Source organism: Melopsittacus undulatus, chromosome 9 (assembly GCF_012275295.1).
Source record: "Melopsittacus undulatus isolate bMelUnd1 chromosome 9, bMelUnd1.mat.Z, whole genome shotgun sequence".
Classification (NCBI taxonomy): Eukaryota; Metazoa; Chordata; class Aves; order Psittaciformes; family Psittaculidae; genus Melopsittacus; species Melopsittacus undulatus.
The window spans coordinates 1,659,372-1,678,481 of record NC_047535.1 but is presented as its reverse complement, the minus strand read 5'-3'; the positions used below and the strand labels follow the sequence as shown (position 1 = coordinate 1,678,481).

At 42.5% G+C, this 19,110-nt stretch overlaps 1 protein-coding gene across 1 annotated transcript; it reads right to left on the bottom strand.

The window, feature by feature from the left end:
* Positions 1-1,880: 1,880 nt before the first annotated feature.
* Positions 1,881-18,824, bottom strand: AAGAB (alpha and gamma adaptin binding protein). The gene is made up of 10 exons (XM_034066515.1): positions 18,723-18,824; positions 12,683-12,873; positions 12,211-12,307; positions 11,593-11,682; positions 9,234-9,317; positions 4,753-4,835; positions 4,237-4,330; positions 3,320-3,424; positions 2,789-2,838; positions 1,881-2,283 (listed from the first exon to the last, which is right to left on the bottom strand). The coding sequence occupies exons 1-10, from the start codon at positions 18,793-18,795 to the stop codon at positions 2,206-2,208; spliced, it is 945 nt and encodes a 314-aa protein (XP_033922406.1). The 5' UTR covers positions 18,796-18,824; the 3' UTR covers positions 1,881-2,205.
* Positions 18,825-19,110: the final 286 nt, after the last annotated feature.

Below are 19,110 nucleotides of genomic sequence, written 5' to 3'. Positions count from 1 at the left end.
GGCATGTGTGGAGTTGGTCAGGTGAATTTTACTCTTTATTGTATTTATAATGACCTCACAGTTAATTTGCTCTGTGCTTTTGCCATTTATTACCATGGCACAACAAGTGTTCAGGAAGGGAAGAACAAGTCTTCAGCTACCAAGAAGCAAACATGGAAAACCATTCTTTACTTGGAAGAAACCCCCTTCAGTCCTTTGTTACAGCTCTGGGCTGGGGTTAAGATTCACGGCAAGGCCCGGAGCCATTCTCTATCATCCTGTTTGGAAGAGGTGGCCCTAGGAGGTGTGTTCCCTTCAATGTCTCTGTGTATCTCTGTAAAAGGAATATTTCTTCTTAACAATAAGTACTTTGCTGTGGTGGAGACACTGCTCAGTCTTTGCATGAGAAATGCTTTCCAAAGAGCTAAACAAGGCTTCAGATCTGTTTCTTAGAGCTGAAAACGCTGCACTGTTTTCCCAGGGAATGATTTACAACATTCCAAAGCAGCCTGTTATTGTAGCGCTGCTTAATCGTACAAGAAGATGCAATGAATGTCAAGAACCACTGTGGAAGTGCTTTCAAAATGTAAAGCTGTCAAATAACTTCTGAGAGCCACTGCCTTGAGATCACCCCATTTATTGACATGAAAAAAACAAGACATTGGAAAACTTAATTTCAGAATTCCTGAATAAGATTCCTTAATGTGGCATTTTCAGACTTGATAAGGAAATGCTCTTGAGGAAAATACACATAATTTTGTAGGGCAGGCCAGGCAAGCACCAGGCTGAAGGAAAGGAGAGAGGATGGGATTTACCTTTCTTCTTTCCTTCCCCCACCAGCCTAATGCCTTCCTTCTTGTCTTCCACATCCCTCGCATGTTTATGCTCTCCAGTCAGTCTGTGGCTGTGTGCCAGTGCAGGAGATGACAATACTGTTGTCAAAAACTCATCAACAGATGACAGCATCTAAAGGGGCTTACGGGAAATCTGGAGAGGGGCTTTGAACATGGGCCTGTAGGAACAGGATAAGGGGAATGGCTTTAACCTGCCCGAGGGGAGACTGAGCTGAGCTCTGAGGCAGAAGCTGTTCCCTGTGAGGGTGCTGAGGTGCTGGCACAGGGTGCCCAGAGAAGCTGTGGCTGCCCCATCCCTGGCAGTGCTCAAGGCCAGGTTGGACACAGGGGCTTGGAGCAGCTGCTCCAGTGGAAGGGGTCCCTGCACATGGCAGGGGTTGGAGCTGAATGAGCTTTAAGGCCCCTTCCAACCCAAACCAGTCTGGGATTCTGATATATCCAGTCTGAAGACAAAGGAATCTTTTCTAAGCCCTGCTACCAGGATGCAGCCAGATGAGACTTGTACTCTGGTGCTTTCTAATGAACATACAAGAGCATAAATCTGTTAATGCACCAGGTCGCAGGGTTGGGATTTTGAAATCACAGCTTTGCTCTTTAGGTATTCAGGACAATTCCCCAGCAGGACTGTGTGTTCTGTTAGGCCTTGCAGGCCAAGCAGTGCAGAAGGTTTGGGCAGGGAACTTCACCCCTGGAACCGCAGCAGCAATCTGGCATTTAATCCCAAATTAAGTTTGTAATGGGGACCTCGGGAGTGTGGCACAACACCTGATTTCCCAGGAAGGACCATGTACTTACAGCCACAAACACAATTCAAAGCATGTGGGCCATTTTTCATGGCTTTGGCACTCAGCGGGATTAACCTTGCAGCCTTGGCATGGCAGCCCACAACAGGGCACAATTCAGCAACTTTCTCTTCATGGCTCATATAAATCTGGTTTGTTTTAACTAGTAAGTCAGCTATAAAGCCACATAAAAACATCAAACAAGCCTACATCTAAAATGTCGAGTTCAGAATTAAGTACTCACTTCACCACCAGCAGCCATATGTAGAGAGGGAATGGGCAGTAAATCTGTTTATTTAAACTCAAAAGAGGAAACAATAAAAATGTTAATTTGGGAGACGTAAACAGATTATTATTTCCTCATGGTGCTTGTGTCGCCTTCCAGGACTCTCTCTGAGAGAATAAATGAACAGTCAGACAAAACCACTGTAACCATTAGGTGTTGTGGAATGTGTAACTTACTACAGTGATGCGGGGAGTCCTTTAACCAAAGGAAGCAACTCGAGGTAAATGGGGCTTCCACAATGAACACTCATGGCAGGAAAGGATCCCTCCTTGAGGGGCTGCTCTGGTGCTTACAGCTACAGAACTCAGTTTTCTTCATCTGAGGAGAGACCTTCAATTTCATCTCTGTCTCCTCCAATTGCCATCCAGAATGCTTTGGCCACCTAAAAACAGCAAAAAAAGATGGGAAAGGGGGAAAAATACCCCTGAAGTGACTGAAGATTTTGCATTTACCATCCAGAAAACAAACTGAGCAGCACCTGAATGTACCAGCCATGGCTCTAAGCACAATGCTAATCCGCTCTGAAGGCAACAGAGAGGTAATAATTTGCAGTTCTTGAAGGCACATCTGATACCAGCCCTGTGCTAATTAAGGCATATTAAATGTTCCTTGAGCTCAAGGCTTTTCCATTGACTTAAGTGGAAGCTGCTTACACTCTCGGTGGCTGCAGGGCCTCACTGCACACATTCTGACAGGGGAAAGCCTCTTCCAGTGTTTCAAAATCCCCCATTTGTTATTCAGTTCTTGAAAGACAGGAGACAGTCTTCCTGGGACTGTGTGCTTTGTTCTTACTACTCTGAATATAGGAACTCTACAACAGCAGTCATTCTGGCTTAAAAAGGAAAATCCCAGTTTTAACAGATTCATCACTAATTTCAAACCCTCACCTTTTCTGCGTGTAGTTTCCTCTGCTCATGAGGCAACGTTGCAGCTTTATCTGTGGAAAAGAACAGAATTTAGGTGGTCACCCTCAGGAGTGCAGGCAGAGAAATGCCTCTTGCAGCTGGGGTTGGGGAAATACCCAAAAACCATAAAAACTCATCTGATTTAGTAAGAGCAATCGCAGTTCCCAGTCACCAGAAAGCTGATGCTTCTGAGTGCACTGGATTTCACCTCTAGCATCTGCTGCTTTGAACTGTGAGATTGCCAGACAGTTGTAGAGCTTAAAAATGAGTCTTGTTACAGGTTTGTTTACAGGGAACTGTAGCATGAGTTAATGCTGAACAAAATCAGTGTGACAGCAATCAGCTGAGCAATAGCTGCTTCTTTCACTATCAAACAAAGGGCAAATGAAAAGGTTTAAACAACCTCAGACAGGAGAACAGGAATTTGCAGAGGAGTCTCCCCAGCTTCCACACTGGCTCTCATGGCTGGGAGTGACTGGAATAGGTGATAGAGCTCAGATCCTGGCATGTTACCTTTCATTTCTTTCAGCTTTGAAAACAGCCTTTCGAAGTTCTCCAGGTCACCCTCTCTGGTGGTCAGGCTGGCTAGCTCCTGAATGTCCGTGTCTAACATGGGGTCTGAAATACATGCATGCAGGTTGCTCCAAGGTACGTTATTGCATTTTCTCAGCAGGTATCAAAGCCTTTCTGATGCACTCAATATTTTAACATCTGCAAAGCCCATTCGCAAATTCCAGCCCCATAGGAGTGAAAGAGCCATTTAATTTACTGACTGTTCATACAGACAACTCACAGCATCATTACAGTGGTAATTAATTTTGATACATTATGTTGCAAGAGTGTTTTTGAGTTCATCCAATATTTAAGGTTTCTTGCTTATTATAAAATGATCTGTCTAGGAGCAGCCACGGAGTAAATTAAAGAGTAATGAGACTGAGCTTAGACCACAACTAACAACACTCATCCTTTAGAATGTCTCCACATAAAATGTGTAAGAAAGTCCCATCTCCTGCAATTGTGTAGGGACCTGTAGCTCAAAACACTTGAACCTCTTAGGACTGACCCAAGCAGAGCATGCTTCAGTTGTTCACTTCCTGCTGGGTCAAACTGTAGTGATTTTTCTCTGCAACCCTAAAGCTTGAAGCTTTATTCTCACATGGATGTTTCTAGATATACACAATGTATATGGTATGTGCATCAGGAAGTGTCATCAAATCAGATCTGAATGTTTCCAGTGCTGCAGGGGCTCTGTCCCATCCAAACTTGGGCCCATTTTTATAAGGAGAACACCCAAATTCAGTAATTATTCTCTACTGACTGGGGCAAACATGTTTATCCCATACTTTTCACTGAGAAGCTGCCAGTGGCTTTCTGGGACCATCCCAGCCAGGGTGCCTGCTCCAATATATCTGCCAAGCAGATGAGCTTACCTACAATGCTGTCCATCTGTAGGTTGTTTGTGCTAGCTCCATCTTCCCTGTTGTCTGAACAGGATTCTTCCCTTTCTGCTGCTGCTGGATTGGGCTGTCAGGAAACAAAGAGGTATTAGAGTACCCAATAATGCACCTACAAACAACAGCAGCAAATCAGCTGCTTCCTGTTTTGACTTCAAAAACTTAGTCTTTATCTTAAACTGCTGCTTACTGCAGAACCTGTACCATGTGTATGACAAAACCCCACTTTTGCAACACTGTGAATAGGTGCTACATGAAGGTTTGCTATGGTAGGTTTGTTGGTTTTTAAATAACACTATCAAGTGATGGGGTTCGGTTTGCACAAAACACTGCTCTTGGATATTAATGACAAACAAACATGCACAACAGGCTGTGAAGCAACCCTTGAGGAAGGAGGAAAAGCAAGGCACTACTACACCAAGTGTGACAACAGGAAAAAGCAACACAAGAAACAGTATGAGCAAAGAACAAGAAATAGGAATTACTGTTTACTTCTGGATCTTGGCTCTCCTCTGACCTGATGCTACGGTTCGCACCCGCTAACGTGCTGAGAAGACCAAAGCCCTGGGTCCTGTCTGGAAACAAACCAGCAGTTAGTGTGACAGAAAATGCAGTGTTAATACAAACAGTAACTGACCAGATGGGATAGAGACTATTTCAGGGAAGACACGCAGCACCCTGTGGAACTGTGTCAGTGCTCCTGAAATTGTGTTTTCTGTTTTTAAACTATACTAACAACATTTACTGTGCAGTATTACCTATAGGGATGAGGTATGTAAGGCACAAGAGATGTGAGCTCTTCTTTCTTCTTACATGAAGTCCCTGCTCTGTTAGGATTTAGTCTGTCAGTGGCAGTTTTCAAGATACACGAGCAGCATTTGCTGTTTGCTAAGGCTCAGTGGACCTGGTTTCACCGTCCATGGGAAGCAGCGCTGGGTTTGTGGTTAGATACAGGAAATGCAACAAGTGCCTTTGCTTATACACATGTTGTCAAAACAGGTTCAGCACTAGTGTAAATGCAAAGGCAGTTCTTAACATCTAAATATCTACCTCAGAATTTGTGGAAGGACCCAACCATCAAATCCAGTGTGTTTTCACACTGCAGAGTGTCTGCATCTGCTCACCCACTCTGTATTTCAATGGTGTTTTAAATCCAACCTAAAAACTCCCAGTGAATTCAAATTAAAACTAAACAATCATCAAAGTTAATGGATTCAAGGCAGTATTTTTAAATTATAAGTCTAATAAAAAGCATTTTTAAAACTTTATTTGAAAATAAAATATATGCATAATAGCTGTCATGATGAGGGCTTTCTGCTGAGCCATGTTTTCAGCTGGCCTTGCACTGAGTAGGGAATAACTGCAGTTACACAAGGGACTGAGGAGGTTTTTCTGAAAATCTCAGTATTTTAGTCAACTAAAAAAGAACCAGCATGAAGTTACTGTACTGCAAACAGCCAGGAAAGTGACTTGTGCCAGCACAGAGATTAATATTACTTTTTTCCCCTGAAAAAATATGTGTTCTGAGTTATTCCCCTAATGACTAAGCTCCAGCCTCAAACACTGAGGTGATGTCATGCCCATGCACTGTCCAAATTGACTTGCCATTTATACAAAATCTCATTTTGAAGAGTTGAATGTGTAACTGAAGCCATCAGCTCTCTAGAAAACATGTAAACATGTCTCCATTAGAGAATTACTAAGCCCTCATTTCCTGTTTAATAATCTTCACTGTGTACTTAGGCTAATGCATGTCCTGTCCCGGTCCGCTCCCTCCAGCCCCCAGCAGGTATTTGTTTCAACTGGCTCTGTTTTATAGGGCTTTACTGCTTTCATAGATCACTCACCAGAGGTCTGGGAAGAAGTGAATCAGTCTAGCTGAAGGAATTGCCTTACAAATGTTCACTTGCAAGACATGTGAAAGCCCATGAAGTCCAACAGCCAGCTGAACAGGCAACCGAGCGGTAAGACTGGGACTTCAACCCAAATCAAAGCAGCTTCTCCAGGTCTCAGCAGGCTGAGCAAAGAGCTGTCTTTTGGGGAAACTAAAGATGGACATTTCGCCAATGTCTGAGTCATCCAAGCTAGATTGAACATTGCAGCCCAGAGTGTACTTGGGAGAGAACGTTCCCACATTGGCAGCGGGGTGGATGAAGTGATCTAATCATGTACCTCTTTTGTATCTATTAGAGTCCAGCCTGTACAGGACAGTGGCCCCATCCCCACCACCACCACATACACAAGACCTCAGCCAGTGTAATTAGAGAACACTGGCCCAGTCAGAAAGCACTGGAATCTCCAGCAGGGACCTCTGAAAAGCAGCTATTTGTTTCTGGACCCGTGGCTAGGGAGGCGGCAGACACAACACTTGGTTGCAGGCACACCCTCAAAAGCCTTCCTAAAAACTCTTTTTTATTGGATGTAAAAGTTATTTCAACTTCTGGGTGCAATTCAGGAAGTGGGTGATGCCTTACACAGTGTTCTGAGAGCATCAAAGCCAAACATTATCTCACTCCACTTATTGTAATAGCTGGTGGCTCCAAAACGATGGAGTCTATAGTTTCACAGGTATCGTTCATTAGCAGTCACAGAGTTCCAGTATGCTGTGCTGTGAGCATGGCTCTGAGATTCATATATGCTTGTTTCATGGCAGAATGTTTTCTGCTGCTTTATCTACTCTTTCTCTGCAACCTGTTTCTAGTTAGCATGTGGTGATCCTAATTTCCACATAAAATTGGAATGAAAAGATCAAAATTCATAACTGTTTAGATAACAAAGTGTAGTCCCCCTAAACGAGGCTATTTTTCTGTAAAGAGAGCCAGGCTTGTTCCTGGCCCCACCTGTGGTAACCAGCTCCAGCTGGGAGCACTAAAGCACCTATTTAAGCACGAAAGTAGCAAGAAGCCTCTTTCAAAGGCCAGTAAGTTGTTTCTCTTCTTGCTGCTAAGGTCAGATAGCTTTGGTCTTGGGGGGCCAGATAAGGACAACAGAAGTGCACTACCTTTGTATGGGCAAGATACTAGCTGAAGAACTGCTCATGTTCTTCTGCACAAGAGGAAGCAAACCACCTGTTTCTCAGACTAAGAGCTCTGAGGCCTGGAGAACCAACAGATTCATACAAACTCCAAAAAGGAACTGCTCTCTGGAGACTCTCAGGTAAACTGCTTAGTTTTCTTTTACCTGAGACAATACTGCTTTGTTTATTTGGTATTAATTGATGTGAAAATGCTTGTAATTCAACTCTGTTATATTTAATACCTATTTTTATGAATTGGTGAGAGATGAATGTATTTAATGGTTATAGAGGTCTTTATCTTAATAGCTGTGTGAAAAATCTGCTTCCCAACTTAAGAGTCAGTGTTTAAGGTAAAACACCTTAAATGACTATGGGTTTAACACTTGTACTTGAAAAAAGTCATTCCTGCTCTGTCTGTGAATGTAATTCTCATACAAACAGAAGTAAGGCAGTGCTGTAACACTGGCTGTTTGGATGGCTACACTTAACAGGGCTATAAGCATTTACTGCTACACAAATATGTTATGCTCTATGAAAGATCTTCACATGAAGTATGACTCCATGGTTTCTTAATGGCCACGGTAGAGGTAATTCAGCAGGAAAAGCTGCAGTATGATTTACACGGCAGCCAGTTTCCAGGATCAGGAGGAAGCTGAAAGCAAAAGAGATGTTACGGGTTGTAAAAGGTTTTATTTTAAGTAAAATGAGCTCAACAGTTTCCCTTTGAAGGCACATTTGGGCTGCAACAACTTCCAAATATAGCTCCCTTCCTGAGGGGTTTGTAGCAATGTGCATCAATGCTGTGTGGTTCCTGCACTGTTGAGATAGAAAATGTGGATTTCCAAGGAGTCCGACTTTTACAGAACAAACTAATGATGCACAGGGATTTCTCCCCTGAAGACCTGAACGGGTGACTAAGTTCTGTTCTTGTGAAATGTGGCATCTGTCAAATGCAGGAAATGTGCCATTAAGGGAACTGTTTTAGGACTAGTGAGAAAACTTCCCACTGTCTCAGATGGTCACCTATTGCTTTACAGTGGGTATGTTAAGTTAGAACCCACCTGAACCTCATTCTGATGGGTATGAGAAACACTCAAAAGGCTAGTAAAGGAAAGAACATGAAAGAAGATTATTGGTTTAGTAGTTCTCATCCCAATTCTGGTGAGTCCCAGGAACCATCCTGCAGTTAAAGGCACTAACAGAAGCCACTCAGCAATCAAAACCATTATGCAGTTAAAAGATGTTGGAAGGAAGAAGCCCCAACAGTGGGAACTTGTATATCAGGGCACAGTCAGACACTGGAAGGTTGCTGGTGGGATGAGGCTTTGTGACAAGAGATGGAAGGACAAGCACTGGTTTTTGCAGTGTTTCCAGAACATTCTGTGGTTTCCATGTACTTGCATGGGATTTTCTGCAGGGAGTACAGTCCTTGCAATGCATTTAATATGTCCTTCGATAGATATCTGAAATCACTTATTTGCCAATCTCAAGTCTTATTTCAAAACAATATTTTGTTAAACTATAACTAATTTGGAATGTAACAATTCTCCACTAACCCATGTATTGGCTTTTAGGCCAGGCTGATAATGATGAGCTACTTCCTGCTACTTCTTGCTAGAGTATGAAGGACCAAGCTTTAGTTTTTCATTGAGTTAGTGAGTATTTAACTCAAGTTATTGGTACAGAACAAATTCAAGTACAAAGAGAACATGAACAGATGCTGAAATAGGAATAAATTCCACCCACTGCCTGTATGTTTCTCTGTGCATCAAGGGACAATGAAAGCAATACCTGAAACCCTGTTATTCCATGTGAAAGCTCAGAGTGCTGTAATTCTCTTTGTACTGATGCAGTGGCAGCAGTACTGTAACTGCTCAGTTTAAACTCCTGCCCAAAATTGTAAGGCCTTTAGGTCTTGTGTTCTCCAGAACTGATGTAAGAGGAACCTGTTACATACCACTCTTCATGACTACGTTGGACCACACGTTGGCATTCAAGGCTTGTACAATTCTTTTCACTCCAGTGGACTCTGGAAAGTCATCTAAACCAAGAGACAGAGACATTGCACTCCTTAGACCAAACCCCATTACATGTCTGAAAGTAAGATGCTGTGTGTCTGAATCCCTATTTTATCACAGTCAATATAAATCACTACTTCTGTTAAGAAATACAAGTTTCTTGCCTTTGCTTTATGAGAGACCAAATCTAAATTAATGCATCACTCCTTGGTCTGGACTTCCATGTATTATGAACTGTGAGCTCAGCCTTTTGTAGAGAAATCTAAATTCTCAGTGGGGCTTTGTTAAATATTTAGTATGAGGCCCACATGGTTCAGTAACCTGTAAGTAAATTTAATAGTGAGTTTTAAGTTGCTGTTAAAAGCAAGGCATCTTTTACCCCAAGTTCTTTGAGAATGCTGTATAGCATAAAAACAGATGCTAGAATTACTTTTTCCCTCATTTATAAAGTGAAGAACTTTGGTTAACCATCTAAAAAAGGCACAATGCTTGTTATAAATGATCATTGTAAAGCCATACCCACATCTAATTCCAAGTGTTCCCGTAATCCTGTGCATTACAGTAACTGGAAAGACTTGGGAAAGCACTATTAGGACTTATACTTATTTACTGAATTGCTCTGACACCACTTTGTATAAAGTCAGTTTTCCATTTCCTCAGTTTAGTCAGCTTCCCATATTTGTGCAGGTCTCACAAAGCAATAGGGGAAAAAAACAAACAAACCCTTTGGATACAAAAATGTGATTGCTTAAAAATGAATTTCCTCTAAGGATGACTCAGGGACAGGTGCAATCATTGAAACTGCCCTTAAAAATGAATTTAAACCTGTCTCTGACCCCTTGGATCAAGTGTTTTACCCTCTGACACTGCTGTTGGGTTCCATATCAGAGTCATTACCAGGAGTCTCAGTTTAGAAGTCTCATCCTTACTGCACAAACAACTGTTTGACAGTCATAGCGAGAGCTGTGGTTTATTTGTGATGAGCTGCCAGAAATGTCAGACTTTTTAAACAGGTAATGGCCCAGTATGTTTACTGCATCCACTCTACCTTCTATAATTCATACAGCGTGTTTATGAGGTAAATATGTTACTCACTGGAATAATACTCTTCCTATGCACCAACTACTGTATTAAATATCCAGGAAAGAATGTGCATGTTAATACTCCAAAGATTACCATCCTGGCTTGTTGTTCTTCCTATTACTTCCATTAAGTGGTAAATAGCTTGTTCTTTACAACAATTATTCAATAGAAAACGAACTTGACTTAATGTTACTAGTATTTCCTTTTAAAGCACTTCATAAGAAAACTGTAGTCTGAGGGGTATCCCCCTCTTGATTTTTCTGGTTTCTGTAGATCAGAAGTGTTCCATCCCCCCCTTCTTGACTAACAAAGTCCTCAAAAGATATGCACTTTTAAAGACATGGTGGGGAGAGAAGGAGCATTCTTAGCCATCCAGGATACAGTCTGTATCTAGGCACTTACATGGGGGAAGGGGTGGGACTTGTGTTCTAGCTTAGGGCTTTAGACTAAACTATTTCTGGTGATAGCTACATACTTGGTGAACCTGAAATAGAGCAAATGTTGGTGACTAATTCCACTCAGGCCTGGGAATGGAATCGCTTATCTCATTCTGGTTCTGTAGAGGTAAGAGGTAAACAATGTCTTTGTATCGCTGCAATGAGGAGATTGGGCTGATGCTGATAAGGCTGTCAGGAAACGCAAAGTCACTTTTCAAGAGTGGAACATCACACATCACACTTGTGACTCGGATGGGTTTTTTCAAGTTGTAAATGTATGGTCAGCCAGTGATTCTGAAACTGTTTTTTTTCCTGTGTAACAGCATATGCTCTTCTGAAGTGTTTTTAACAGTCTTCAGCCTATCATGTCACCATCAGAATTACTTCTCTTAAGCACAACAGTTTGAAGTTGGTGGGTTTTTTTTTTAAAAGGCAAAGAATTTTCCTGCCCTGGATCCTGTTTTTAGATTTACTTCCAAAGTGGAATATGATCAATACAGTCCTAGGACTGGTGCCAGAAAAAGGAGCAGATATTATTTTTATGTAGGTGCTACATAAACAGCAGCTGTATTTGGGAGGAGACAAATGGAATTTCTTGGAGGAAATAACCTCCTCCTCCTCCTGACCTTTTCTAGCTGAGGCTAAGCCTCACCAACTGGGAGCATTCCATGCTGTAATCATGTAGCACATAAATAAAGTTATGCCCCTTGCAATTGTTCAGGAGATATTTTGGTGTGCTTTTTCATTGTAAAAGTTAAAAGAGAAGTAGCAGTCCTACCATCCTCATCAGGCAGTTCCTCAGGGCTAAGTTCCACCAGTTCAAAGCCATGCTTGATGCACCATTCTTGAGCTTTCTGTCTGTTAACACCTGAAGTTGGGAAACAAAAATGCATAGTGAGGATAAACTAATATCAGTAGCTGAATGTTCAGCTATGTTTTATTCCTTCAAAGTTGTTTGCTTATTCTGGATTGTATGGGGAAAACAGTATATGGTAGCTGGTGTGGGTCCTCCATTCATTTTGAATTCGATTCCAAAAAGCTTCCAAAAATTAAAAAGAATTTTTTTTGCAATTACCATAAAATCAAATGGCTTTGCAGTGGGTACTCAAAGGGGTGTGTAAGTGAAGTGCCACAGTGAATGAAGAGCATTAACTCCAGGTTTGAAGCTGAACTTGGTTAGAGGGACATACATGCCCCTTACAGCTTGCTGTTGTGTTGCATATACTGATGTAGAACCAAAGCAAACCTGTGTTGCTGGTCCTAAGAGTAACCTGACTCTTCTCAATCAAATATAGAGTTCAGTCTTGCAGTGATATTCTGAGAAGCAGTTGTTTTGATTTAACTAGAAAATGAATCGGTATGCAAGGTTAATATGGAACTTCTGTGGGTTTCATACCATTTTCAGATACTCTGTTGCAAACAAGGATCATGACTTCTGGTAACCACTCTTCTGTCAAGGTAAGCCATTCAGAGACATTATCAAGTCCAGATTTCTAAAGGAGAAAAACCAAAGTTATTTGGAATACAGACTCAAATACTTTGGATTTTAAAACTAGTTTTAAATCATTATTAGAATAAAATAAGGAAATATGATAGGAGTAGTTGGAGATGGTGGGAAAATTTGCCTAACTCACTGGCATAGTTGCATCCCCAAAACCCTCCCTTCCAGGTGGAGTATAATAGTAAATGAAAGAAAACAGCTTCAGTTGTTAGCAGGAATAATTTAACATTGATCTACTGACAATTAAGTACAACAGCCTAAAAGGAATGGATGGTACAAGATGAAAGAATGTACTTTGTGGTTAGTACTGTGATAAGGCAACTATATCATACAGGTAAGGCAATATAATGAAGCAGAGGAGTCTTACTATTGTGCTGTCGAAGTACACAACAAATGCTTGCACTGATTCAGCAATATCTGCAGTAACAAGAAACGTGTTTGGTACTACACACAGGTGAATATCTGCAGAGTAATATTTATTATCTATTGTCCAGGGGTAGAACTTCACTCTTCCACTTGTAGTTGCTCCCACAGTAATGTCATCTTTTCCTGTGATACCTGTATAAAAGGAAATGAATGAGATGGGTGATAAAACCAGCATCAAGAAAATAGTTTGTATAGAGAAGTTGGTAGAATGCAGGTACAAAGCCATCCTTTCTTACTTTAATAAACCAGTATATATTTAAGATCTTTAAAATTCCACCTCAGTCTGTTACTCTGTGCTAGAGTTCATTATTTACCTTTCAAAAGAGTTTACTTTCTGGCTCTCAAAATAAATTGTGGTACAGAAGCTCTTCAGAAACAAACCTTTTTTCCTGGAAATGCCTTTTAATGTGTTAGCCTCAAACCCGCTACCTATAAACAGGATGTATGGAGACAATACCTAGACTTTATTACAGCAGAAACAAACCTTGCATCTTCATGCAGATGTGAATAACTGTTTGACTGTGACCAAAACCTGAGGGTAACTAATGAGAAAATAAAGCAGGTTACTACAATTGAGTTGTAATGCCCATTAAATTCCATGTAGGAGCTTGACAATTAAAATCCAAGGCAGTGCTTTGATAATGTGATGTTAAACACTGCCCTTTGTGTGCTGGGAGCGACCCTCACAGGGCACACTCATAGCATGACAGCCACCTGGTGGAGGTGAATTATAGCTTGTGGCAGAAGATCCCATCCATACCTTGCTGGAAAGGGCAGAATATCTTGTTCAGGCTGGACAAACTTAAAGAGCCTTTAAAGCACAGGTCAGTTGTATAGAACTGAGTCAGCTGGAATTGCTTTGGGCATCAGAAGAGTTAAAGAACAGAAATTAAGTATATGGAGGTTTCAGAGATCTAAAGGTTAGATTTTGAAGGTACTGAGAGACAGTTCCTGGAGATGCTAGAACAGGCTCTTCTCCAGACAGCCACAAGAACTAAGAATAAAGGAGGCCACAGAAATTACTGAAACCCAGAAAATCAGTAATAAGACTTGGAAAGCCGAAGGGGGGAGGAGAAGAGCGCGAGGAAAGGAAGTCTGTTCAAAAGTCACTGCAGTGAAGTGAGCCATCCTAGCAGGAACACAAAAGGAAAGAACTTGCAGGGCAATTTTCAAAAGCCAGTATGAAAGAACTTTCACATTTGCTTTGGAAGTGATTATTTATCCCCCTCACAAAAGAGTTCATGGACAAATTTCAGCCTCAAAGTACTACTAGGAGAATGACAACATGTCCCATTTCCTATTACATGCCACTGGTTCCTGTATTTTAAGCAGTGGTCTTTCATCCCATTGTGCTTCTGATGACCCATCATTCATCCAAAGAGATTTTGCCAATCCCCTGTGGAATTTCTCTCCCAGTCAAAATGGAAGTTGCGCACTAACCTCGAAGGGCTGCAGGGAACATTCTGAAAGGCTTCAGCCTTGCTGTGCCTCAGCCTGCATGAAGTGCTGTAACAAATGACTGCAAAGCAGCCTGATTACTCATGGCAGGAAACTAAATGTAGTTTGGGTATCTTGTAAATAGTTCTCTGCCACAAAAAGTCACTTAAACCATTAGGTTTTGCCCTTTAGAGTAAACAAGCAGAGACTACAAAAGAAATACACACTACAACTCCAAGCGAGTTGTCAAGGATATAGTCCATGTTGGAACTAGTTTAAAGGATTACATTTGCCACCTCCAGATTCCAGAAATTTCTTTCCAGGACAGCCTGTATTTTAATATAAAAGAAGTAAATTCAGAAAGAACACTTTCATATCTGATTTAGAGGCTATAAATCACAATAAACCCCATCAAGTTCTATCTGCATATAGAATAAACTTGTATAAAATTAATCTGGCAAGAAGGAGGTGGCTTGTCAACCCTATCTCTAACAGTTGGAGTTACTCACTTTTAATTTTAAACTCCTCAGCCATTGAAAGTGTCAGTGGTTTGCCATGCAAAGAGCCTGGAAAACCAACTGAGTCACTCTGTGACCACAACAGTAGGCAGGCCTGCTGGGCTGCCTCAATTAGCTTGCCTTTTCATAGGGCAGAAGTGGCTTGTCTGGATGACAGGAATGCAAACAGCCTCCAAATGCAGCACCATTAAAGAATACTAAAAACATGCATGGAAAAGTTCATGCCACAAAAGAACATTGTTTAGTGTCACTCAAAAATATGATTTAGAGTTCAAGGTCCTCCAACAAATACTGCACTTACTAATGCTGGACACTTATTTTACTGAAATAACCTTTACAGTCTTACCAATAAGCACTGATGCTAATGAAGACATTTCTGTACTTGTCCCATACTTGTGTACAAGAGCACTTTGGAGCAATAGAAGCTTCTTCATTTACAGTGAATTACTTGATGCCAGGGACCAAACAGACTGTTTCTAAGGCAGCTCCAGTTATCAGCCTTGGTTATAACCTGCTACGGGCATGAGCACTATTCACCCGTGCAGTCTCTAAAGCCTCTGTACTAACTCCCACCTATACCAGGATCACCACATTTCTTGGACATGGACAATTCTCCCAGTTTATCCCAGTCCATGACTCACTTTGCCCATTTTCTACCAGAAAACCACTTAAGAACAAAACAGCAACTGGCACATGAGATCAGTGCATGGCTCAGTCCAGTAACAGATAGTGACTGGTGCTGTATGGCTCCCCCCAGGCAGTCAGTCACCAGCTTTGGCTCTTCAGAAAGCTCCTCGGTTGTGTCCTTTCCTCACTCAGCAGTATCTGTAATTTCCAATAATGTGGACAAAATTCTGACCAATACTTTTGGCAACTCCTTTTGGTTATTTACATGTCTGATCATTTCACTGACTTAAGCTTGCTGACTTTTATGATCTTCCATATAGACAACATAAATTAAATGATGATTCAGAAGGCAAGGAAGAGGACATGGTGAAACTGTAAACCCCAACATCCATTCCCTTTTTGTAATACAGAGGCTCAGTGTTCTGCCAGTGCAAGGCAGCAAATCCTTTTGAAAAATGAGAACTGGAGACCAGAAGGGACCTTTCTTTAAGAGAACTGAACAATAATCAAAGACCCAGATGTTGATCTCTTGCCTCTTGCAGCAGTGTTCCCTGTTCTCTAATACCCAACTGATATTTAAGTGCTTTGACTATATTGTGTGTTTAATAGTATTATCTTTTTCAGAACCATTGCAACTCCTGTTTGAAGGGGTGTTTTCCAAAGGGATTAAGGTATTGATCACTCTTTCTTGTGTTTTCCAGATTGAATACATACTGTAAGAACATAATTCAGTCTTTTATAAAGCCCTAAATGATTCTAAGTCCCCTTAGTTGGTAGGTACTCCAAGTAGTTCTCACATTCTGGGCCTTGAGAGCCACCTGGTGGAATACACCATAAAAAATACTCCTGCAAATTACACGCAGAGTAAAGAGACACAAGAAATATGCTGTGGGGGAGAAGGGGAGTCCTAAAGAGTCAAAAAAAATGGGGAGGGGGAATCACATCAGACAGTATTTATCCATTTGCCAGCATTAAGAAAAACTAAATTATTTTCTGTTTTACTTTGGGATAAATACATCTAAAAGAAAAGCCAGTCCTGTTTTCTGCATTTTAAATAGCTTCGTTTTGTCACAGTATCTCATGCAGTAAGCATTCAGGGCATCCTATGGAAATGTGAATGAATTAAGGTATGTCTAGCAAATATTCTTCTCATCCTCAAGCTATTTCCCACTTAACAGGATGAGAACACTGGGAAAAGCCTTGTAATTAGCCTGGAAAGTTCTGGCAGGCAGTAGGAGAGTCAGTTCTCATACACCTCCTAACAGTGAATGCTCCAAGCAGCAGCTTTCTACTTGTAAGACACATTTTCCTACAAAGAACACAGCAGAGAAATCCAGCAACACAGTGGCAAAAGCATTGATGATACCAGTTCATGTTTCTGGTACAGACTCAAAACTCAGTTGCTCTATGGACCTACTATCAACACAGTATTTAGTAGCAGATTTAACCAAATATACTGTATCTCAGTGTACTGCCTCAGAGGTGCTGATATAATAGTCCCAATCTCAGCACTGAGCTCTAAACCATTACTAAATAATGTCTTTAATCTGGTGTGACACTTTCATGCAGTAAAAGCACAAGTTCTGAGAACTGCATCAGCATTTTGCTTCCACCCACCAAATCCCTTCAGCCAGGCCAGCTAGAGCTGCCTTGGCCTTATCAATATATCCTTGAATGTTTCACAGTGTTTGTTCTGCTTATTGTTCTGGAGCTGATCTGATTTCACTTGTTATCTAAAGCAGAAAATTAAATTCTCATGCTATTTATTTTAGTAAACCATCATGTTTCTTTCAGGAAGGTTTTAATGTCTTCTGTGAAATGACCCAACCAGAGGACACACAGACTACCTGTAAGGCTCCAGTTTTGGTACTGAAGAACAGTGGAAGAAGAGACATTTAAAAGTGAGTACTAGTTAAAAAACCCTAAAGTTTTAAGACTTTCTTCTATGAAGCTTTTTATTCACCTTCCTTTTTTACTTATTTAATTCCACGATGAAAAATAATCAAAAGAAAACTACAGGAACCTTGCATAATACCTTATAATTCACTTATCCCTTCCTCAAAAATAAGCAATGACCAATAGTAATATTAAGCATTTATGGAATGCTTAAATAATTCAATATCAACCCAGCTGCTGTGACAAAGCAGCCTTTGACCACAGAGCGGGTGCTGTTATTCTGGGTTCAAAATGTGGTTTAATGAGATGGAAGAGGCCAGTCCCTGGGGGCTGCCCTGTGCTTTAGGAGGTCCCAAGTAAGAGCTTACTCAAGACAGCTGAGAACAAATCCAGAGAAGGGGGTAGGGTGTTGGTAAGCTGCACATATCAGGATGCCCATCAAACCACTTGTGACAGCTCCCTAAAAAGCAAGGTAAAACCACCAACTTTTAAACAGCTCCTTCCTGGAATGCCCCTGATTTTACAGGTGCTAAAAATGCCACCAGAATTTTCTCTGCTTCAGGGCTTACTCTTTTTCAGGCCAGAAAAATGAAAACTGGGTGCCCAGAAAACCACTTCTTCTGGAATGAATTCTATGCATTTGATATGGAGTAACTGTAATCTACAATTCTAGTAACTGCAGAAAGGAAGGGGCTTAGCTTTCCCTTTCTTTATGCTTCTGCACTGGGGCAAGGAATAGTAACAGTCTAACCCATGAAAGCAAGAGACCTTTAGAGTTTACTTTCAGCACTGGATGATGATTAAGGTCTAATGCAGTCTGTTCACTCCATAAATAGAAAGAGGAAACCAAAGCGATGGTATTTATCCACCTCTTGTTTTTCTCTTGCCTATACTCCTGAGCCGCTCTGGTGTCCCCCTTGTTCTTGGGGCCACGGACCTGTCCCAGGGAGACAAGTTCACTGTTGTGCTCTACAGGTGAATGGCCAGCAGCAACCCTGATGGTCTCATGAACCTGTTCTTCCTTTGTTGTTATACAAAGTACTATTTCTATTCACCCTCAAGGCAATTCCTAATTATCTAGTCCAGGTATAACTCAAGACTGTTGATTCACATCTAAAACTGGGCCAGTGGAATGTGGGGTTTCCTTTTTTCCCCTCAGTTGTGGTGTCACTGCCTGCTGATCGGTACAGAGAGTACAAAACACAACCTGCACCCTGTACCACCCTCTTAAACCTCTTATTTCCTCAGCTCACTAAGGAGGCCCCTGACTCCCTCTTCAAGGCAGGTGGTCAAACACCGCAGGCCCAGGGCCCGGTGCGTGAGGGGAAGGGAGGGAGGAGAGCAGCCCCCGGGGCTCCCCTCATGGCGGTGAGGGGAGGGGACGGGAGCAGCCCCCGGGGCTCCCCTCATGGCGGTGAGGGGAGGGAAGGGAGCAGCCCCCGGGGCTCCCCTCATGGCGGTCAGGGGCTGCCGGGCAGGGGCCCCACGGCTGCGGCCACTCACGTTTGACGAGCTCCTCAGCCGCGAAGCCGGCAGCACAGCTGGTCACCAGCGCGAAGGGCCCTGCCGCCGCCATGGCGCCCGCCGCCGCGCCCCTTCCGGCACCGCCGCTACCACACAGCGGCGGGGGGGGGGGAGAGCGAAGGGAGGAGCAGGCTCAGCCCTCCGCCTCCCGTGCCTTCCCCCCCCCCCCTGCGGTGCGGCGGATGGTGCGGTCCGGCCAGCGCGTCCCGTTGCTAGGGCCGAGGCCGGCTGCCGCCATGGCCGGGATCGCGGAGCCGCGGAGGGAGGCGGCAGCCGGCATGGGGCAGGTGGGTCCGGGCAGCACCGCACCGGCACCGGCAGCCGGCATGGGGCAGGTGGGTCCGGGCAGCACCGGCAGCCGGCATGG

What these genes read in the sequence shown, in the direction of transcription:
- AAGAB (XM_034066515.1), bottom strand. Translation starts at nt 18,795, where the DNA reads ATGGCGGCGGCAGGGCCCTTCGCGCTGGTGACCAGCTGTGCTGCCGGC. An exon ending in CAACAGAGTATCTGAAAATG is followed by an intron (nt 11,683 to 12,210) that starts GTATGAAACCCA and finishes TCCCAACTTCAG; the next exon opens with GTGTTAACAGACAGAAAGCT. An exon ending in ACAGATGGACAGCATTGTAG is followed by an intron (nt 3,425 to 4,236) that starts GTAAGCTCATCT and finishes CATGTATTTCAG; the next exon opens with ACCCCATGTTAGACACGGAC.